The sequence below is a fragment of the Marmota flaviventris genome, chromosome 14, assembly GCF_047511675.1.
Source record: "Marmota flaviventris isolate mMarFla1 chromosome 14, mMarFla1.hap1, whole genome shotgun sequence".
NCBI classification, from domain to species: Eukaryota; Metazoa; Chordata; class Mammalia; order Rodentia; family Sciuridae; genus Marmota; species Marmota flaviventris.
In genome coordinates this window covers 57,938,420-57,962,490 of record NC_092511.1, presented here as the reverse complement: position 1 = coordinate 57,962,490, position 24,071 = coordinate 57,938,420, and the positions used below count along the sequence as shown (strand labels likewise).

The following is a 24,071-nucleotide window of genomic DNA, read 5'->3' as shown; positions in this document are numbered from 1 at the left end:
TAATAAAAAATGAATATTTTAAGTGTTCTTGGATTCCAGTTTTGTAACTGTTCAACTTAGTTACCAACTTCAACAGTGTGTATTAAGATAATATGAAATTCTATCCCTGGCAGAGCTGTCATGTGGTCACTAGTAGCAGTGATGACTTTTTCTATTGGTTCTACTTCTCAGGTATTATTTATTTTGAGAAATTAAAAAACCTACAGAGAAGTAACACAAATTGTACATTGAAGACTTAACATGCCTTTCAGGTGGAATTAGCAATTTTGATATTTAGCCATTTATTGGGGGTTTTGTTTTTGTTTGGGGGGTATTTTTGCAGAAACATTTGAATTAATTGAAGACATCATGACACTTTGTGTTTAAATACTTTATTTCCTAAGCATGAGGACATTCTGTTACATAATCACAGTATAATTCTTCACCTTAAGGAGATTACATTAGTACAATATTTGTGTGTTGCTGGAAATTGAACCCAGATTCTCTGGTGCTAAGCATGTGCTCTTCAACTAAATTACATCCCCAGATATATTACCTCCAGATATAATATTAACTAATGTTTATTTTATATTCATATTTATCCAGCTGCCCAAAAAGACATGATATGGTTGGGTGTGGTTTGTCCCTGAAAGATTCATATTCAGGAATTTAGATCCTTAATGTGGCAGTGTTAAGTGGTGAAACCTTTTAAGAGGTGGGGCCTAGTGAAAGGTGATTAGGTCATGGGGGCATTGCCTTGGAAAGGAATTTTAAATGTAGTTCTTATAAGACTGGGTTGTAGCAAGACCAACCCACTTGCTGGGCCCCTTTCTATTTCACAGTGTTGTGATGCAGCTGGGGCTTTTTTGGTCAGATGCCATTGCCATGATATCTGAACTTTCCCACCACCAGAATGTGAATCAAATAAACCTTTTCTTTAAAAGTTACTCAGCCTCAGGTATTTTGTTACAGTAACATAAAATGGCATTTTTAAATTGATTACCTTAACAAATACTTCTGTCTCCATTTTCCAGTTCTGCACAGGATTGGTACATTATCCCAGGGGTGATACAGTAAATAACAATATGAGATACTTAAATCTGTGGTGTTAGTGAGAAGTCCATGGAATAGCTAAAAAAGACATTTAAATGTTATTCAAAAAAATAAGGTCAAGGGTGTAGCTTAGTCATTGAGCACTTGCCTACTATGCTTAAAGCCCTTGGTTGGATCCCGAATGTGGCAAAATAAATAACATTGGTATGGTATACATCAAAAAAAGTAAACATTTGAAAAATAAAAACTAGATAAAATGAAATTGTACATTTGTTTAGTAGTTCAGTAGACATCGTGATAGGTGACCTTGGTTTGCAACTGCTTTAGTAGAGTTTTTTTTTTTTTTTTAAGGTATAGTTGGACACAGTGTCTTTTATTTTATTTACTTATTTTATGTGGTGCTGAGGATCGAACTTAGGGCCTCTCCTGTGCTAGGCAAGCACTTTACCGCTGAGCTACAACCCCAGCCCCAGTACAAATTTTTATATAAAGATTAAGTATATGTAGCAAGGGAGTACTTTAACTATGAAAGGAGCTTATTAAAAAATATATTGGACACTCTTAAGAATTTGTAGGAAGGTCATGGAACTTGGCTTAGAAAAGAGAGACAACTATTAGGCACAGTCATAATCAAATGACAGACCATCCCAGAAAGGATCCTGCTTCCACAAACACTGAAGATCAGACACCACAGTCTGTACTAGCACTGCTCCATTGTGCCACCAAAACATTTTCTTCGATCTTTTCTTTTTAAGGTCTCTCTGTGAAGTCTGTTCAGCACTGGTATTTTTAATGCACCTAACCTCCATCATATTCAAATGGTCCAGCTGCAAGGAGGTCTACAAAACCTATTTGTCATTTTCAGCTTCTGTAGAGAATAGGACTCTGCCATAAGGTAGAGATATTTGGTAGCCAAAAGAAAAAAAAAATCCTCTATACATAAAACTTAAAGCCATATTTCAGAGAATCCTTTTTTTTTAAGAAACCAAATAGTAAGGAAAAACTAAAGAAACTTTTCATATATAAAAATGAGAATGAACTGTAAAACATTTTGCAAGATATAAGAAAACCTCCCAGTGTCTCAGGAGGCTGAGGCAGTAGAATCACAAGTTCAAAGCCAGCCTCAGCAATGGCTAAGCAACTCAGTGAGACCCTTACTCTAACTAAAAAATACAAAATAGGGCTGGGGATGTGGCTCAGTGCTTGAATGCCCCTGAGTTCACTCTCTGGTGTGTGTGTGCGCGCGTGTATGCGCGCACACACACACACACACACACATATATATATATGTATAATTTGTTTTCCATTGAAAGTATGTATAAAAAGATAAAAAAGGGTTGTTTTTATTTTGATTTGTGGTACTGGGATTGACCCAGGGACAGTTTACCACTGAACCATATCCCCAGCCCTTTTTATTTTTTATTTTGAGATAAGGTTGCTGAATTGCTTAGGGCCTCACTAAGTTGCTGAGGCTGTTCTTGAATTTGCAATCCTGCCTCAGCCTCCCAGGACACTGGGATTACAGGCATGCAATACTGTGCCCCACTAGTGTGTATTAAAAGGATCTGCAGATTTCGTATTTTTAGGCTTTCAGTCTCAAACTATTATTGAGCAAATATACTTGTAATAGCATTGTTTATAAAAATTTGAGGTATTAGTGACTGACATATTGGTAAAAAGTTAAAGATTACTATAATGGGTTTTATTTTTTTGCACAAAGATTTTGTCATTGATTAATATGAAAATATATTGTTACCTATAGTCTATTGTAATGATGTCCAAGATTGAGAGCAAGTTTTGTGTACAGCTTCCTCAAAAGAGAATAAACAGCTATGTGTGGGATGAATTGATGGAGGCTCCTGGAGATTATTACAGGCTACATTAAGCAAGAAAACATAAAGACAATACAAACTGTGTGTGTGTGTGTGTAGCTGCATGCCCCCCAAAAAGTGTTTTGGTACTGGGGATTGAACCTGGGGTGCTTAACCACTGAGCTACATCTCCAGCCCTTTTCAATTTTGAGACAGGGTATTGCCAAGTTGCTGAGGCTAGTATCACACTTGTGAACCTCCTGCTTCAGCTTCCAGAATGATGGAGATTACAGGCATGCTACACTGCCTGGCCAGTGTTTCTTTTAAACCAGCTTGTTCTTACTGCTTATTATTACCTATCTTCAAATCAAGTATCAGAAAATATTTGAATTTAGACAATTTTGCAAAGAGTAAGTGATAAGATTAAAGTTCTAAAAACTACCCAGTTGTCAATAGATCTCTGCCTTTGGCAAAGTAGATCTAAAGTTCCAGAAGATCCATTTTTTCATTTAGACTTAATTGCAGTTTTGTGGATTTTTTATCAGCACAAAAGTTAGGTGAGAATAGATATAGGCAGAAATGGTTTTGGAATTCTCACAGTCTCACCTAGCTTCCCTTAATATTAACATTTTACATAATCATTCTACAATTTTCAAAAATAAGAAATTAACATTGGTGGATGCAAAGCTGTTAATTACAAGTTTTATTCCACCTCGCCCAGTGTTTTTACTCCAATAATCTTTTTTTGTTTTCCAGAATCCAATGCAAGATAATATATTACATTTAGTCAAGTCTCTTATACCTTTTGAATCTGTGAGGAGATACCTTGTATGAACTGAAAGTTTCAAAATACTGTTTCTTCAGTGTACAGTGACTGCTTTCTGAAAATGGTTTGTTGATTAGAAGTGAATCAACTAGCCAGATGTAATGGTACACATCTGTGATCCCAGGAACTCAGGAGATTGAGGCAGGAGGATCACAAGTTCAAGGATATCCTCAGCAACTTACTGAGACACTGCTCAAAATATATAAGGGCTGGGGATATGAAGGTCAGTCTTATAACACCTCTGGGTTCAGTCCCCAGTGCCTCAGGAGAAAAAAAAAAACGAAGATGAATCACTGAAATTAGCTTACACTCAATAAGAGAGGATTGAGGTGCATTTCCTAGAGAGAGATATATCAAGAGAATTTGTGGTCAGAAGATAAAAATCACCAGTTAACTGGTTAAAGCCATAATATTTTTTGAGAGACTTTGAGGCTATGCAAGTGTTTTTCCTTAAAATTCACCAACTAATTTTAGTTTTCACGAGTGGATCTTGCATGTAGCAATTATTACTGTAGAGGTGTGTTTTTTTAAAATATTTATTTTTTTTAGTTTTTCGGTGGACACAACATCTTTGTTTGTGGTGCTGAGGATTGAACCCGGGCCACACACATGCCAAGCGAGCATGCTACCACTTGAGCCACATCCCTAGTCCTACTGTAGAGTTTTAATGGTGATTTTTTTCCCCTCTCATTTCTTCTATATTTATTAGCATTCTGCAAGAACAAGCTCTTTTTCTCCTATCTAGGATCCAGTCAAGGATTATTAATTATATTTTGTTGTCACTATATACCTTGTAAGTCTATAGTCCTATTTTTTTTTTTTTTTTTTTTTAATTAGGGCTATCATGGATCTTTGTTGTTTTAGTGCTGGGGAGTGAACCAGGGCCTCACACATGCCGGATAGGATTTAAAAAAAAATTTTTTTTAATTTATATATGACAGCAGAATGCATTATAATTCATATTACACATATAGAGCACAAATTTTTCATATCTCTGGTTGTATACAAAGTATATTCACACCAATTTGTGTCTTCATACATGTACTTTGGATAATGATGTCCATCACATTCCACCTCATTTCTAACCCTATGCCCTCTCCCTTCCCCTCCCATTCCTCTGCCCTATCTAGAGTTTGTCTATTCCTCCTATGCTCCCCCTCCCTACCCCACTAACTCCATCCATTTACCTGCAAATGCCATGATTTTATTCTCTTATTGCTGAGTAATATTCCATTGTGTATATTGTAGATGGACATAATATCTTTATTTTATTTATTTATTTTTATGTGGTACTGAGGACCGAACCCAGGGCCTCAGTCATGCCAGGCTGAGCTAACAACCCCAGCCCCTAAGCCCGATCTCTTAACTCTGAGCTACACCCCAGATGCAGGACAATTTCTTGAAGAGATCAAGTTGTCTTATAAAATGTCTAACATCTAGATTTTGTGATTATCTCTATATGCCCAATATCCTCTTAAATCAAATTTTAAGCTTGATCAGATTAGGTTAAACTTCTTTGATATGAATACTCCATAAGTGATATTGTTAATACATGTTATACAGTTTCTCATTGCCCATCTATAAGGTGAATTAAATTTTGATTACTGGGTCATAATGGTGATAGCCAAAGCACTCATTTTTAAGGTAGGGTTTTCCCTTTGCAATTATTTAAATAATCCATGATAACTTTGGCACACTGATTATCCATTTGTACACAAACCTTTCACCTAGTTATTTTAGTATAAATGAATGAACTTACTGATTTTATTATAGCTTATATATTGTTAATTTAATATCATCCTGTATTTCTTAATTAGAATTCTGTAAAAAAGAGCTTTCCCTCATTTTCTCTCTCTCTCTCTCTCCCCCCCCAACCCAGATGCTATACCACTGAGCTATATCTCCAGCCCTACTCTCTCTTTTTTTAAATGCCATTATTCTACCTGATCTTTAAATGTTGTTTGTTCTTTAAAATTAAACACTTCTCCCTTTAACCTGTTCGAATAGTTTTATTCTAGTAGGCACTCAATATGTTTGTTGGGACAGTAGAAAGAAGAAATGGAATCCATGCTTTGTGGACATGTATAGGCGTTTATTTTTCTAAGGGAGAGTCTAGTTTTCAAGTTCTCTGAAGCGTATCTGGTGAAAGAACTCTACAATTATTAAACGCTACTGTATTTTATCGTGTCAGAAGTAGTAAATGTGTAATATGCCTAGAGGTAATCTCATTTGAAAAGTCCATTTTGAGAACTTATTTATAAACCCTTTATAAAGATTATGTGGATTTGTAGTGCCCTGTTTATATTAATTAAGTTCATTGGTCATCAACTCAAATTATCTGGAACCTTGTTGTACTGCCTTTTATTTTTCTTCCACTGATCAGTGATGTTTAGTGAAAGCTTCCCATCTGTTTGTGAACTCTACCACACCTGAGAAACAACTTTCTCATGATTTTTATAAAATTTTTTCATTGCATATTCAAAGTCTACATAATTAAACAATGTTATAGAAATAAATATGAATTAAAAATTGGAAGAAAACAAATGATTTCTGTATTAATATAGAAAAAGCTGGACGTGGTGGCACGTGCTTGTAATCCCGTTGACTTGAGAGACTGAAGCAGGAGGATCACAAGTTCAAGGCCAGCCTTAGCAACCTTAGCAAAACACTCCCCCCCCCTCAAAATAAAAACTAAAAAGGGCTGGGGTGGAGCTAAGTAGGGGAATACCCTTGGGTTAAACCCCCAGTAACATCAAAAAAGGAAAAGTTACAATATGTCCCAGGATTGATTGCATAAAATATTTTATACATCTAATAATGATTCATTTTAAGAGTTTCAAAAACAACTTCCTAAGTAAGGTATGCCTAGAAACTTAAAGGGCAACAAATTTAATTTGCAAAACCTTAACCAAAAAAATAGACATAGTGGTGGACACAGTGGTGTACATAGTGGTGTACATCTGTAATCTCAGCTACTCTGAAGTCTGAGACCAGAGGATTTGCTAAATTTGAGGTCAGCCTGGGCGTCTTAATAAGAGAAACTGTCTCAAAATAATAAAGGGCTGGGGGTGTAGCTCAGTGGCAGAGCACTTGCCTAGCATGTGTGAGGCCCTGGGTTCAATCCCCACTGCTGCCAAAATAAATATATGCATACACTCACATATAGGCTATCTTCCATTCTACTAGCAGTGTCTAATATATTTGCACATACTATATTTTGAATCCATATGAGTTTTTTTTGAAGTGTTGGCAAACATTTACAAGGTAATTCCTAATAGTATAGTGTAAGGCAAAGATTTGACATCTCCCAGCATTCATATTACAGTAAGCAACTTTAGGAACTGATGCAAAAGAAGCAAATCTGAAATGATGAATTGCTCTTCTTTGTGTTTCAGATATGTTGGTAACCTTTCCAGAGATGTAACAGAAGCTCTAATTCTCCAACTCTTCAGCCAGATTGGACCTTGTAAAAACTGCAAAATGATTATGGATGTAAGGGTATTTTACTTAAGTTAACTTTCTTCTTTTTGACATACTTGTTAAAACCATTACTTCAAAGACTTCTTAGTTTATGTCTAAATTCATAGGGATTTTAGCATATTTATAATAAATCTGTCTTAGCAATGGATTTTAATTTATTTGCTAAATAAAGGAAGAGAACAGAACTACTAATCATTCCTAGAGCAGATAACTATATGTGGGTATGTATATATGTATCTAAGTTTTTGTTTTCAAATGCATTGAAGTATCAGAATTAATTATTGTTCAGTTAATCTACAATTTAAGTTATAATTAGACTAGAAACGGGGTTAAAAAAAATAATATGCATTTAGTACAGTGAAAGTGTTTTTGTTCTGTGCCAGGGATTGAACGTGTTTAACCACTGAGCAACATCCTCAGCCTTTATTTATTTATTTATTTGTAGTTGTAGATAGATAGCACACTTTTATTTTATTTGCCTATTTTTGTATGCAGTACTAAGGATTGAACTCAGTGCCTCGCACATGCTAGATAAGTAGTCTGCCACTCAGCCCCAGCCCCTCCAGCCCCCCAGCCCCTTTTTATATTTTATTTTAGAAACAGGGTCTTGCCAAGTTGCTTAGGGCCTCACTAAATTGCTACAATTGGCTTTGAACTCTCTATTCTCCTGTATCAGCCTCCCAAGTTGCTGGGACTGCAGGCATGTGTCACCACACCTGGCTGAAAGTGTTTTTAATTTTATTTTTGAGGGTCAAGTTTTTCTCAGATTTAGGCAGTTCAAAATTAGGTAATTCCTATCCATCAGACCTTAATAGGTAGAGAAAACAATAGAATTTATTCATATAATTGGTATTAACCCTGAATGATAATATGTATAGAAAAACAAATTTTTAAAAATTTGATGAGGAATTTTATATTCCTGAGTATACATGCTGAAAATGTATATATGCTTAGCTTATTTTTACTTGAAAAGTTTTTTTTTTTTTTTCTGGATACAAATTAGCATGCATGGGCTGGGATTGTGGCTCATTGGTAGAACGTTCACCTAGCGCGTGAGGCACTGGGTTCAATCTTCAGCACCACATAAAAATAAAATAAAGGTATTGTGTCCATCTACAACTAAAAATTAAATATTAAAAAAATTAGCATGCATGATCTTTTCCATCTGTTTGCTCTAATCTTAATTGCAAGCTACTTTTTTTAACCACATTCTTATACTTAAGAACATTGATCTTTGTAATAGAATTCTCATTAAGTTTATCATTAGTTTCAATTACATAATTTTTATATTCTCTAATTTTTTTAACACAAAGTGTAGTCCCAGTATATTGAATTATGTGTTTGCCACTTTTGAATTTTGAATCAGTTCTGCTTAGATTACAGAAAGAAATAAATGAACTATTAAATTGTTTAGCATTTTACACTGATAGGTCTAAAATATTAGAATTTTTCTTTTTTTTCTGCTTTAATTTATAATAAAACTACATATTTGGTTTGGGTGTAGCTCAACTTGGGTGTAGCATGTTTACATAGCATGCTCAAGGCCCTGAATTTAGTCCCTAGCATCCCAACGAAGGTAAAAACAAAGCATCCAAGTTATCTTATCCCAGTACCAGCAAAGAATAAGAGAATTTTTTTATATTAAAGCATTTTGGTTTTATTTGTTGTTATTAGATTTTTATTCTACTTCTGTCATCACAGTGAGAAGTAAAATTTAAGATCTTTATTTATATATTTTTATGTGGTGCTGAGGATCAAACCCAATGCCTCACATATGCAAGGCAGGCTCTCTACCACTGAGCTATAGCCCCATCCCACAGTGAGCAAATTTATATGATACTAATCTAGTTGAGATTACAATTTTCTTTTTTTTTTTTTTTTGATGGGAGTGGATTTTTAAAAGCTTTCTAAATAGTCAAAATATCTGTGTCAGAAAGTCCATGTTCTAAAACTTCTAGCTGAGTACAGTGGCATGTGCCTGTAATCCAGCTATTTGGGAAGCTAAGACAGAAGGATCTCAATTTGGAGCCCAGCCTTGGCAGCTTAGCAAAACCCTGTCTCAAAATAAAAAATAAAAAGGGCTAATCCCTGAAGTCTATAGTCAATCTCTGGTACCACAAATATACATACATATGTACATACATAAATCCCATTCTTAAACTTTACTTACCAGAGAACTTCTTTAGTTTCCAGAGCCTATTTACCTATATTTTAGAAGCAGGTCTAAGAAGTTGGCTAAGAATTTCAGCAAGTTAGAAGCAGTAAGGGGATGTGTACAGTTGTAGCAATTAAACTAATATATAACCAACAGGATTAAAAATTATAAAATGGAAAAAGACTACTTGGGAGGCTGAGGCAGGAAGATCAGAAGTTCTAGGCCAGCCTGTCATCCTAATAAGACCGTAATTCAAAATAAATAATTTTTAAAAAAGAGATAGAGATATAGTTTAGTTTAGTAGTATTGTGCTAGTCTAGCAAGCATCAGTCCCTGGGTTCAGCATCTAGTACCACAATTTCCCCCCAAAAAAAGAAATCAAAGGAGAATTTGAGAATGTTAATGAAACTCTGTACCTTAAAGAAATTGTTATGTGTTTATGGGGGCAAATAAACATACATAGTATTAGTAAATATTAATAAATAGAGTTAGTAACTATTTTCACTTAGTACACTTAGTCATTATTAAAAGAAAGCTACAGCATTGTAGTATAAGCCTAAGAAGATAACTTCTTATAAAAATTGTTTTTTTAAAGTGTTAACTTTTTAATCTAAAAATTTACTTTTGGAGTGTACCATTCATTTTCCATAGCCTGAGAAGTATATAAAACTTAATTTATAAGAAAAATATCTTGCTAGGGGACTGGGGTTGTGGCTCAGTGGTAGAGTACTTGCCTAGCATGCCTGAGGCACTGGGTTCAATCCCCAGCACCACATAAAAATAAACAAATAAAATAAAGGTATTGTGTCCATCTACAACTAAAATTGATATTTGAAAACAGAAAAGAAAAATATCTTGCTAGTGTGGTGGTGTACACACATAATTCCAGCGGCTCCGGAGGCTGAGGCAGGAGAATTTCGAGTTCAAAGCCAGCCTCGGCAATGGTTAGGAGTCGAGCAACTCAATGAAACCCTGTATCTGAATAAAATACAAAATAGGGCCGAGGATGTGGCCCAGTGGTCAAGTGCCCCTGAGTTCAATCCCTGGTACCTGCCTTCCCCACTCCCCCCCCCCCCCAAAAAAAAAATCTGTACATAGTTTTAAGATAATGGGAGAATAAAGCTTAAATTTGACTTGTGTATTTGTTCTCAAACAGACAGCTGGAAATGATCCATATTGTTTTGTGGAGTTTCATGAACATCGTCATGCAGCTGCAGCACTTGCTGCTATGAATGGGCGGAAGATAATGGGTAAGGTAAGCTGTCATAATTCAAAAAGGTGACTTGTGCTGGTAAATTTTAAGTTATATGGTTTCATTTCCATTTTAGAAACATGTTCACTTTATCATAAAAAGTCATTCACATTTAATATTAAAATGGCAGGATAAAGCTTTTAGAGGGGAGAGGCCTGTGTTTATGTTGGTATCATGGTGCTTGAACATAAGTGCTAAAATATTTTTGAATTACTAAAGCTTGGAAGAAACTAAGGGAAAACATACATTGATACTATTTGTTTAAAAAAAAAGGTTATTTGAATGTTAACAGAAATGTATAAAGATTAGGATTTGTTAAAGTTATTGGCATAAGTGTAAGTCAAAAGATGAGCATTAAAACTTGACTTGAGGAGCTGGGGATGTGGCTCAAGCGGTAGCGCGCTCGCCTGGCATGCGTGCGACCCGGGTTCGATCCTCAGCACCACATACAAACAAAGATGTTGTGTCCACCGATAACTAAAAAATAAATATTAAAAAAAAAAAAAAACTTGAGAGGCTGGGGTTGTGGCTCAGTGGTGGAGCATTTGCCTTGCATGAGGCACTAGGTTCAATTCGCAACACCACATATAAATAAATAGATAGATAGATGTCCATTGACAACTTGAAAAATATTTAAAAAAAAAAAAAAAAAACACTTCACCAGAACTGGTGTTCAATGCTTCATCTCAGACATATCTTTCTTATGTATTCATAGATACAAATCTGATTTTGAGCTTTGTTTTTATGGAATATAAATGTAGAAATTTTTTTTTTTTTAGGAAGTCAAAGTGAATTGGGCAACTACTCCCAGCAGTCAAAAGAAAGATACAAGCAGTAAGTATATTTTATACTCTTTGAAAATTTGTTTTTGTTATACCCAGTAGTTTTATTGTAAAACATATAAACGTACATGTTTGCAGTAATGTTTTGATCGTTATCCTAAGATATGATTTAATGTGTTTGTGTTAATAAATTTAAGAACAAATCTAATCTTTGTCATCAGGTAGTACCGTTGTCAGCACACAGCGTTCACAAGGTAATTGTATCTTCTTAAACATAAAATGAAATCTCTTGAAAGGGTATTCACTAACCACCTGAATTTTTTTTGTCTGATATGGGAGGGGGGAGGGATTAGGTAGTAATCTCTTTGTTATGTCTCTTTGGCAATATTTTCCCCCTTCCTCCCAGCATTGACCAAGTGTGACTTGTCCACTACTGTGGTGCTAGTTCAAGGAATTCTCTTGGTAGCAGCTGATGTTTTAGAAATACTTTCACCAACTAAAAGACAAGATACCCTGCTTCCTTGAGGTCACCTGGGCTTCATATACAGATCTTCCAAGTGTTTGAGTTGCTCCTGAAACTTTACGGAAGAGCAACCCAATATGTTGCTTGAGGCCTACCACATAGGGGTAATTTTTCTTTCCAAATATTCTTTATCAAAATTATATATTTATACATATGTGACCATTTTAAAGTATTCAAAAATTTTGCATTTTTTGTGTTTCTTGAGAATTGTCTTTTTTAGAAAAGTTTCACATATAGGATGGTTATTTCTCTCCAATGCTTTTTTAATGGTTCTGATATAAAGTGAAGGGATTACTGTTTTCATTCTGTTGCCTTCAGTCTTAGTTCACTTGCACATGGATTCACATAAACTGAATGGTGTAATGTCTGGGCAACCAAAACTGTTGGCTTTTGAGAAAACTGTCAAATACTTTAACATCAAACTGTTGCAATGCAAGGTATTTCTTTGATTGTTCTTCACAAAATATGGTTAAACCAAGTATATGATGTAGCTAGCTTCAGTAAATTGTCTTAACTGAGGCCAATCTAGTCTATATAAATTAATACCACTGTTTTAATTTGTAAAGCCTTCATATAGTGGTAAAATGAATAAAAGTAAATAATTCCTTTCAGAATGTTAACTAAGTCTTTAAATTTTTACAGTACTGAAGCTTGTTATATATTATTAGTTTATTCTCTTAGACCAGTATAATTGACTATAAATAGAAATATAACTGCAGTTTTCAGTTAGCTATATCATAGTCTTTTTAGAAGAATCTTTCCTATATTGTTACCTCGATGTAATATGTTTAAAATTGATAGGCTTTTTATAGAGATAGGATAGTTTTTTTAAATACTTTATTATAATCCATAAATTGTATTAAGATTGCTTTATTGTATAAATTTTGGTCTTTTTTAAATTCTAAAGTTCTATTTTTCTTTTCACTTCCCCTTCTATCCCCTTATAAGATCATTTCCATGTCTTTGTTGGTGATCTCAGTCCAGAAATTACAACTGAAGATATAAAAGCAGCTTTTGCACCATTTGGAAGAATATCGTAAGTAGCAGAAGATAAATAAAATGTTTTTAGTTAGAAACAATTTAAAAGTAATAAAAATAAATCTATTGTGAATTTGGGACATTAATTTTTAACTCTTGAGTTATAGTATATTACATTGTTTAGAGACCATTCAAGACTTTAAGAGCAAAAAATTGTTTTTCCATTAATAAATCTTTGATCTCTATCTTAAACTATTTTTTCAAAGATTTTAAGTATTAGTTTTTAAGAGACATTTGCATTGTACATATTATAGATTCTTATATAGGTGTCTTGCTGGCTTGATAATAATCTATAGTAACTTAGATTTATGATTAAGGAATTATTTGGGCACTTCTATGATACCATGCATTTTGTGTTAATGTAATTTAACAAAAAGAATTTTTAACAATTGTATCTAAAAGCAGCTATTAAGTTTATCTCCGAAGTATTTACCCTCTTTTTTAACTGTTAACAATAATAGTGCCTTTATAGTATTTTATAAGGCACTATCTTGCTTGCATTTAATATTAATTATACATTTTAGGCCCATATATATCTCAATCAAGGTAGCATTCATCATAGAAGAATTTTAATATTTTGAAAAGCATGCCATATTAGCATAAGAATAGCAAAATTTTTTTATAGTACCTTTTAAGGAGTAATGGTTGAATTTGGAAAGAAATTTTTTTAGGATTTCTAGTGCTTCAGTATTGTTTCAGATAGAAGAATAAGTAAAAGGAAGTTCTCGCTTTGGTTTGTATTGAGCAGACCAAGAGAGAAATAAGGAGGTGAGGAGACGGCAAAATAAATGCCAGTAGCATTGCTGATGAATTTGGGGAGTTTTCATTTGAAGAGTTATAGTTCATTAGTATGGCCAACTTTTTAAGGCAGTCACAGATTAGGGCTTATAAATGGACTCTTGTTAGTGTTGACATATTTCTTTTAATTTCTTAATAGTTCCTCTTAGTCTGTCTAAGGGTTTCAGTAGTGGTTAGCTTGCTTTCAAAAATCTAGACTTGCAGGGCCTTAACCTTTGGCATCTCAAGGACTCTCTAAATTCCTTGCAGAATTGTGTTTGTTTTCATTTTGGTGTGGAGAATATAAATGTCATCCTATCTTCAGAGTAGTCACAGGATCATAAAAGGATTAAGAACCTTGGTCTAGGTCTTTGCTACTGCTTTTTCAGGGAAGCCTTTCAGAGAGAAATAAGTAACAGTTGAGTATATTTGGAAACTGATATTTCCTGAAGCTTTAAAAAGAAAAACCTTGATCTAACATTGCAAATAGATTAAGTAGCTGTTTTGTTAAATGCTTTGATTTTGATTGAAGCAGGTTTTCCAAAAATGAGAATTTTAGTTTGGGATTAAATAAAGATTATTTTTAAAATTTGGTGAGTTTAGATTCAATAACCTTTTAACAGTTTCATGATTTTTTAAATTATGGATCAGTAATTTCGTTTTGTTAAATATGTTGGCATCATATTTTCAGTCTGCAGATTTTCTTTTGGTCCCACAATTACTGATGTGTACATTAGTTGTTTTCTTGGTAAGGCCTTTCTTTAATGTTATAGTTTTATATTGAGGTATTATGTAATGTCTGAGTTTTAGGCTATATAAGGAGTTAGTTTTCCTAAACGTAAAAGACAACTGGCAGCATATTTTCCTGACTTTTCTTTCTTTCTTTTTTAATTTTTGGTGGTGGTTGTTGTTAAGAGATAAGTAATAACTATATGTTGAAGGGTTCTCATGATAAGTATTTAAAATAGGGAGCCTTTAACAGTGCTTTATTTTCTAGAAGGTATATAATAAACAGTGGCCTATTAAAAATTTAGTATAAGAAATATAATACTTCCCTAATTTACAGAACTTAAACTCCTCATGTTTCTTGAGTTTAGGGTAATATAGCATATTTTGGTATAGAAGTGAATCACATACCAAATTAAATGCAAGTGTACCATATAGGTAATTTAATAAGTTAATTTTACATTTTGTAAAGTGAGTTGCTTTAGTTTTCCCTTTTCACCAGCACTTCTTGTCATTTTGACTACACTTAATAAATCAATTTCTATATTGAGCTAAAATATGCTTATGTATACTTTAATATGAAATTACATTGCATGGCTTTCTGACTTGGGTTTTTGTTATAAAAGTGCCTGTTTTGTTCATGTGTCCTGAGAGAGCAAGCATTGTGACATACCTGGCTAAATTAAAAGCAGATTGTGAAGCACAATATGAGTCCAATTTTTTGAGGTATGGAGTTTTAGCTATCATGGCTGGGTTTTTACTCAATCTCAAATAATAGGGCTCTGGTTATTTTGCAGAGTGTCTCTGAAGAATGGACAGAATTGCCCTGGCTAACTACAAGCTACGGTTCACAGTGGATAAATGTTGGCGTGCTTTTTTACTTTCTGACTTTTTTAAAATTTTGCTTTTATATCTTATAGTTTCCAATCAATCTTAATATGAATGCTATTATAAAATTCAGTATAAAATCTTCTTGTATATTTTAAAACTGAAGTGTATCTAGTATTCTTCTTCAATGATTTAACATTTCTCAAATTATGAAGTTCTCAAAATTTACCATTCCCCAAAGTGGGGGGTATAAATTGATCCGAGAAAATGAAATAATTTAGTTAGTTTAAGGAATATACAACTTTTTAATTCTTTTATTTCCAGTTCTCTATTTTAATTTTTTATGATTAGGTAGAATATGGTATCAAATAGCAAATTATAAGTTGCATGGTTAAAGAAAGCCAATATTTAATGTGCCTGGAAACTTTATAAGTGGTTAAATAATTCATGTGAATAGCTACTTTTACAATGTCTAATATTTAAAAGTTTAAAAAACATTTTGAAATGGGAGGCAATTTCTGAATAATATATACAAATATTTAAGAAGTTATTGATTTGCATGTTTATAACATAAAGCCTCACATGCTAATACATGTAAATTTGTAGATTAAAAGGTAAATTTACATTAAAGGTTTACTTTAATGAAGGTGAAACCTGAAAATGAGTTGTATATAAAATTTTCATTTTATATCTAGAAGACAGTTTGCAAACCTAAACTTCTGGTTGTTTCTGTTTTCAGAGATGCCCGAGTGGTAAAAGATATGGCAACAGGAAAGTCTAAAGGATATGGCTTTGTCTCCTTTTTCAACAAATGGGTGAGCTCAATTAGAAGTGCATGTGCAGTGCTTTAAGAGTAAAGGATGTAAAAAGTTTATTTTTCTTACATCTTTTATTTTGCCAATAATTAGTACCCTCACTAGAAGATATCTTCTTTCTCCTTTCTGATTATTTAGTCAACATTTATTTAACATGTGATGCATACAAAGTACTGATACAGTGTTTCAGAATATACATAGTAAAGATATTTAAATTATCAGTCAAAAGTAGATGTTTAAAATCTCTGTTATGGGGACTGGGGACAGCTTAGCATGCTCCAGACCCTGAGTTCAATCCCCAAGCACCTAAATAGAAGGAAGGAAGGCAGAAAGAAAAATCTTGTTATTCCCCTTTTATATTTCCAGAGTAATTAAAAAGTAAGTAATAAAATTCTCTGATGGTTGAGAACCTCTTTAAAAAAATGATACATTGTATTGAAACTTCTCATATTTTCCTTTCATTCTACAAGTATTTACTGAACCCCAATTTGCATTAATTTGAAATTTCTTGTTTTTGTAGAGACAAGGAAGGGTAGCGTACTCGTTATAGAAAGATTTCTATAGGTATTATTAGCTGGAAAGCTAATTTTCATTAAAAGGAAAGGGACTTGTATTAAATTGTGTTTGGGGTTTTTTTGTTTTCCCTTGTGGGGATAAAAAAGTCTTTTAGCAGGGTTTTGGGTCTGGGGGTAGTTGTTGAGAAACAGGCAGATGAAGTAATACACTGTACATTGTGTTGTAGTTATTAATGTTGTAAGTATGTTATCAATTCAAATAATTAAGTGCTTAAAACTTTTTAATATAACTAAAGGTCAGAGCAGTTAAATGAAGTAGGATCACACTTGCAAAACTACAGGGATACATGTGGGAGAATTTATTTTATTTTTAATTTTATTTATTTATATTTATTTTAGTTGTTGAGGCACCTTTATTTTTTATTTATATGCAGTGCTGAGAATTGAACCCAGTGCCTCACACATTTAAGGCAAGCGCTCTACCACTGAGCCCCAACCCCAGCCCAGGAGAATTTATATGTACAAATCTTCCAGCATATACTACATTTGCATTAAACTTTGAATTTTATTGTTCACCATTATATTAAGACAGGTAGTTGCCTGAGATGAATACAAAGCAATGTATTTTCTGTATTAGAGTACCTTAGAATGAACCATTAAAAGTTAAAAAATAAAAATAAAAAGTTTTTCAAACTTGATATGTTGGTGCACACGTATAATCCCAGGATGATGTCAAGTTCAAGGCCAGCCTGGGCAACTTAGTAAGACTCTGTCTCAAAAAAAAATTGTTTTTTTCTAGTTCCTTTGACTACTTACATTGACCTTATGTCTGATTATTCCTATGAACTTTTACCGTCTAGATATGTACTTTAACTACTTATGATCATTTGCCCCAAATTTACTGTCCAAATTAGAAATATGCTTTAAAAGCCTAGATATGGCTAGCAAGGCCAAAAAAGAGAATATAAAATGTCCTGCAATTATAATTCAGTCATTCTCAGAACAACTTATGCCTTCTGATCAGATGATCAGGTGTTTGTGTCAATGTATTGTATAGTATAGCTATCATCTTCACTATATGAAATATAACTGTCTTCTAAAAAAAGAAAAATCTGTGAAGAAAGTAGGTAAGCTTATAGTATTGGAAAGAACCCATATATTAGAAGAAAAGTTAGAAATTGTAAAGCATCTTGACAAGTGAAAAGAAACAAGATCAGTAATGTACGTGTCCCATCTATCAATTATAAGATATTTTTCCTATAAGGTGAGAAAATAAAATAATTATGAAGCATAGTTTTACTTTATTGTTAGTCACAGTATAATATTTTGGAAAGATAAACAATTTATACGATGGATTAATAGCCACAATTAATTTGAGTTCCTTAGGGTATTGATTCATAGGTTTTGAAGGTGGTTAATACAATGTAGGGAAATTAAGTTGCAGGTTTGGGTGGGCTAGAACTCATTTTTCCCATTTGAGAATATGGAATGTAAGTTTCTCCTATTTAAAAAATCACTAGTGCGGGGCTGGGGGTGTGGCTCAAGCGGTAGCGCTCTCGCCTGGCATGCATGCAGCCCGGGTTCGATCCTCAGCACCACATACAGACAAAGATGTTGTGTCCGCCAAATACTAAAAAATAAATATTAAAATTCTCTCTCTCTCTCCCTCTCTCTCCTCTCTCTTAAAAAAAAAAAAAATCACTAGTGAATGCATATTTAGTCAGAACTAGAATCAAATGGTCTTTGTTTAGATGAGTCACAGACATCTTAAACTTATAAGCAGAACTCTTCATTTATCCCTCAAACCTGTTCCCCACCTCCCTCCTAGTCTGTTCTCATTTTAGTTAAAGCTGCCACTGTCCTTCCAACTTCTGAAGCAGGAACCTAGGAATTATCTTAGATTTGTCCCCTTTTGCTTACTGTGTCCTTCCCAGTACCCCATTTTGTTGGCCTTTCTTTTAGATTATAGCCACAGCTACTGGCCAACAGCATTTTTAAAAATCTGCAATGTTGAAGTAGTCTCAAAGTGTCCTTTTCCTTTTAATATCCATTTCCCTAAACCATTCTTCTAGCACTAAGAATGCCCTTAAAACATGGATCAAGCTGGTATGGTGACATATGCCTGTAATCACAATGGCTCAGGAGGTTGAAGCAGGAGGATCTCAAGTTCAAAGCCAGCCTCAGCAACTTAATGAGACCTTAAGCAATTTAGCAAGACCCTTTCTCAAAATAAAAAATATATGTTATACTTATAATAGCCTCAGCTTCTTGGTTCAATCCCTGCTACCAAAGAAAACAGATTAGATCATGATGCTCTTTCTTAAAGTTTTTCAGTTCTCTGGCACTCTCCCTTTTTATGCACTAGATTCTGTTGAAACTAATCTTCCACATGTTTTTGTGACACAGACCAAACTCTTTCCTGCCTTAGAACTGGCAGTGCTTTTCCATCTACTGGGGCTTACTTCCCCTTTATTTTGACTTGGCTATCTTGTGCTCTTCACAGTCTCAGATTATGTCATTTTAAAAAGCACTTTCCTGCCAGGCTTGGTGGCACACACCTATAATCCCAGTGGCTCGGGAGGCTGAGGCAGGAGAATCACGAATTCAAAGCCAGCCTCAGTAAAAAGTGAGCGCTAAGCAACTCAGTGAGACCTTGTCTCTAAATAAAATACAGAATAGGGCTGGGATGTGGCTCAGTGGTCAAATACTCCTGAGTTCAATCCCAGGACCCAAAAAAAAGCATTTTCCTACTCATGCTGTCTAAAATAGATCCCCATGCCCATATTATTTATCTTAGTATTTTGTTCCTGTCATGGTACCTACCACAATTTATAATTGCTTTTTGTCCTCCTACCACAGTGTATCCCCAGCTCTTAACCTAGTACCTAGAACTCCATATTTACTTTTAGATGAATGAGAAACCCAATACTATCATTAATAAGTTTGTTGGGATCGTGTAAAATAAAATTTTTATTTATATTAGGTTGAGTTTTTGCATAAAGTTGATGATAGCTAACCTTATTATTAGGGGATTGGGACTCGGACTTTTTCAGATAATTAATGTTACCAAAGTCTGATATCCAAAAAAGATAATTAAAAGGCACCATTGCTCTGTGTGTGTGTGTGTGTGTGTGTGTGTGTGAGTGTGTGAGTGATACCAGAGATTGAACCCAGGGGAGCTAAACCACTGAACTATATCCCCAGCCCTATTTATTTTTTATTTTGAGGCAGGGTCTCTCTAAGTTGCTGAGGCTGCCCTTGAATGTGGGGGCTTCTCTTGCCTCAGCCTCCCCAGCCTCTGACATTACAGGTGTGCGCCACTGCGCCCAGTTTAGCACCATTGCATTTTTTGGTGGGGGATCAAACTCAGGGGCATTCAACCACTGAGCCACATCCCTAGTCTTATTTTGTTTATTATTTAGAGACAGGGTCTCACTGAGTTGCTTAGTGACTCACCATTGCCGAGACTGGCTTTGAACATGCAGCCTCCCAAGCTGCTGGGATTACCTAGGCATGCGTCACCGTGCCTAGCATCACCATTGCATTTTTAGAAAGCTGTCATATATTGTATGTTTAATAAAGTACCTTCACTAAAAAACACTAACAAAAAGCACAAAGTTATGACTACCGCTAAAAGTTGTTTACCATCTACTAATGGTATATTCTTTGTCATTTCTAATATTGTGCGGAACAGGATGCCGAAAACGCTATTCAACAGATGGGTGGCCAATGGCTTGGTGGACGACAAATCAGAACTAACTGGGCAACCCGAAAGCCTCCAGCTCCAAAGAGTACATATGAGTGTAGGTGTATTGGAGAAGAAAAGGAAATGTGGAATTTTGGAGAAAAATACACTAGATTGTAAATGTTAGAGCTGTTCCCGGAGACTTATTGCAGAAATAGATGAGAAGCAAATCAAGACTACTGTTCAAAAATGTACTTAGTTTTCATTTTTGTAATTTTTAAATAGTAAATGATATTCAATCTCTAATGTCAAGTCTCCTATTACATAGAGAATAATGGCTAATTTTTTAGACATTCTTGGGGGAGGTTTAATCCTAATGTCAAATGTAATGTGTGTTCTCTAAGCATTTTGATCAAATATTGCTATTATAGTAGTGTAGTTAATGCTGCTTTTGTCCTTCTGAACATTTATTTAATGAATTGAAAATGTAAAACTTTTTCCTTCTCCAGCAAACACTAAACAGCTATCATATGATGAGGTTGTAAATCAGTCTAGTCCAAGCAACTGTACTGTTTACTGTGGAGGTGTTACTTCTGGACTAACAGGTATGGGAGCTTTACCTATGTGCTATCTGGAAATTAATCTTTAAGCTAAGAAGCTTAATATTTTTAGGATTTTACTATAACTGAGTGTGGTTTCTTTTGTTTTTGTGTTTTTTTTGTCTAACAGAACAACTAATGCGTCAGACTTTTTCACCATTTGGGCAAATAATGGAAATTCGAGTCTTTCCAGATAAAGGATATTCATTTGTGAGGTAGGGATGTTTTTTGTGAAAACTTTCCCCCCTCAAATAATTTCTGAACATTTAACAATGGTTTCTTAAGAATTTACCTCATTTATAAAGACATGGAAATTTCTCTAGCATACAGCGTTTTTGCTCCTGTATGTTTTATTCTCCCTTCTTCCAACACAAGGCCAATAAAACATATCCTCTATTTAGAAAAGTTTCTCCAGAACTAAAAGATCTTTGAAAGAAATGGCAAAGAAAACCAACCAACTGCTTGTTCTACCTTAAGATCATCTTGATCTTTTTTCCCCTGCCAAACGGCTATTGAGTTTATTTGCCTTGATTTTAAAAATAGGTCTTATTCTTAAATTCAATTTAAAAGAATTTTTATTGATTCTTAATATTGTTTTCAATAGGTTTAATTCCCATGAAAGTGCCGCACATGCAATTGTTTCTGTTAATGGTACTACTATTGAAGGTCATGTTGTGAAATGCTATTGGGGCAAAGAAACTCTTGATATGATAAATCCTGTGCAACAGGTAAGAGGGTCCTGAACTTTGGGAAGTAATTGCTGGGTTAATATTAGTAAGGTTATTTTAAAATGAGAATTGTTGATAATCTTTGTTAATAAGTTTCTAGTTCAATTCATAATATATAAGAGCTCTTTCTATATGTATTATAGTTCCAGAGTGGTGTTTTCATGGATTGCAGTGCTGACATGATGAGTGTAACTGCCTCAATTGTCTCATGCTCACACAGTGAATTTTAAAATGCTATGACAAACCTAACAGGGCATTAAGTTTTTCTAGGCAACTTTAAACTTGATCTCATAAAGATTTTTTTGAGGAAGTTATAAGTGGAGCAGAGAGGTGGGAGTAAGAAAATCCTAAACTATATAGATTTCTTCATTTAAGTAAATAATTTACCAAACACTTAAACATTATATTAAGTTTATTGTTGGGGCATTATCACTGCCTTATAGACTATAGAAAATGATGTAGAGTTGCAACAGGAGAACCTAAGGGTTTTTTTGTTTGTTACCGGGGATTGAATTCAGGGGCACTTAATCACTGAGCCACATCCCCAGCCCTTTTTTGTATTTTATTTAGAGACAGGGTCTGACTGAGTAGCTTAGCTCCTTGCTAAGTTGCTGAGGCTGGCTTTGAATTCTGGATCCTCCTGCTTTAGCATCCCTGACTGCTGAGATTACAGGCATGGGCCATGCCATTCGGCCCTAAGGGTTTTTTGTTGTTTTGTTTTGTTTTAGTAATCACTAAATTATTGTTTATCCTGTCATTTTAATTATAAAATGTTTTATATATGTTTTGTTAAGTATTTGTGGTATATCAAGAGCTGCATATATACAAATAATTTTAAATAATACTAAATTATCTCTTATAATTTTACCTAATAGCAGAATCAAATTGGATATCCACAAGCTTATGGCCAGTGGGGCCAGTGGTATGGAAACGCACAACAGATTGGCCAGTATATGCCTAATGGATGGCAAGTACCTGCATATGGAATGTATGGCCAGGCATGGAACCAGCAGGGATTTAAGTAAGCATGTTTGACCTTTTGCTTTATTAACATTAGAAAATGTCCAAAAGAAATTTTAAGTAATTAGTAGGCAATGTGGCCCCCTGTGCAAAGCACAACTGTAGCCTTTGAAGGACTTACTTTTAGAATAGTAATTTATGGTTTGGTTTGATACTGGAGATTGAACCCAGGAGCACTTTACCAGTGAACTACATCCCCAGAACTTTTTATTTTTTGAGACAGGGAGGGTGTCACTAAGTTGCCCAGGCTGTCCTCAAACTTGGAATCCTCCTGCTTCAGCTTCTTGAGTGTCTTGACAGTAAACACATGTGCTACTATGCCTGCCTAATTTATAGTTTTAAATAATTATCTTTAAAAATTTGCCTAGAAGGCTGGGGATATAGCCCAGTGGTAGAGCATTTGCCTAGCATGTGCAGGCCTTGGGTTCAATCCCCAGTACTGCCCGGGGCGGGGGCGGGGGAGGGGGATGTTTTTTTTTGTTTGTCTGGGTTTTTTTTTTTTTTTTCCTCCTCCTCCTTCTTGTTGATTTTTCCTAGAAACTTGTTGCCTTGAAGTATAATCAGAGTCATACAAATTCTGCTAATGTTTGGTAAAAAAATCAACTAATTTTTTTAGTGAGGGAAAAAAGTGCTTAATAGTTGTTAAGCCTTTCAGATGACTAATGGTCACTTAGCCATTCTTAGATGCACATTTTTTCAACCCAAGAGTAAAGTATTTGTTTGCATTTAGTGAACTTCTCTCCACATGGCTTTTAGCTACCAAGGACATAGTCACACAAAAAAAATCTCCTCAGCTCTTCTAGAGAGGAATTTGGACTTGATGATGATGATGACTGGCTACTTTGAGAACTTTCTCTTTCCCAGAAATGTAGTAGCTAAATTGCACCACATCACTGGTGGCAGCAGTTCCAGGCTTGTTTTGGCAGCACTTTATCTGCTCACTGACCAACATTCACATTTTATTAAGTCTGACAGCTTGGTTTATTAAGTCTGACAATTTTTGGTAATACCTCATACCATCTTTCGAAAGTAACCAAGTGCTATTTGTCAGAATTGATTCTATGGTAATAATACACGCCACCAGCATTATCCTGGCCTCCCAGGTACTTTTGGTTCTTGCCACTGCAGCCCTGGCCATGCTCACTTGGCCCTGAAGTTTCTTCAGTCCCTGGTCATCTTCTTTCTAATAGCATATCAGCAACTGAAACAAAAGAGTAGTATAGGGGCTGGGGTTGTAGTTCAGTGGCTGAGTGTTCGCCTCACATGCGTGAGGCACTGGGTTTGATCCTCAGCACCACATACAATGTTGAAAAATTTATGAGTTACACATGCTCATACTTATTTTAATTTCTTTAAGTAATATAAATGCTAGTTTTTTTGTTTTATCTTGTTGGGTGCTGGGGATTGTACCTAGGGTCTTGTACATGTGAGGTAAGCTTTTTACCACTGAGCCACTTCCCCAGCCCTAAATGCTAGTAT

At 34.6% G+C, this 24,071-nt stretch overlaps 1 protein-coding gene across 15 annotated transcripts in view; it reads left to right on the top strand.

Moving 5' to 3' along the window:
• Positions 1-24,071, top strand: part of Tia1 (TIA1 cytotoxic granule associated RNA binding protein) — a 32,124-nt gene that overhangs the window by 5,105 nt on the left and 2,948 nt on the right. For 4 of the 15 annotated variants that reach the window (XM_071601676.1, XM_071601680.1, XM_027934462.3 and 1 more), the window contains 11 exons: positions 7,065-7,161; positions 10,461-10,559; positions 11,336-11,390; positions 11,560-11,592; positions 12,810-12,897; positions 15,970-16,045; positions 20,255-20,363; positions 20,755-20,850; positions 20,975-21,059; positions 21,449-21,572; positions 22,448-22,593. In XM_071601676.1, the coding sequence (XP_071457777.1) occupies positions 7,065-7,161; positions 10,461-10,559; positions 11,336-11,390; positions 11,560-11,592; positions 12,810-12,897; positions 15,970-16,045; positions 20,255-20,363; positions 20,755-20,850; positions 20,975-21,059; positions 21,449-21,572; positions 22,448-22,593 (1,008 nt within the window). Of the gene's footprint in view, positions 1-7,064; positions 7,162-10,460; positions 10,560-11,335; positions 11,391-11,559; positions 11,593-12,179; positions 12,299-12,809; positions 12,898-15,028; positions 16,046-20,254; positions 20,497-20,754; positions 20,851-20,974; positions 21,060-21,448; positions 21,573-22,447; positions 22,594-24,071 lie in introns of those variants that run through there. The other 11 variants (XM_071601677.1, XM_071601678.1, XM_027934463.2 and 8 more) reach the window with 9 other exon arrangements.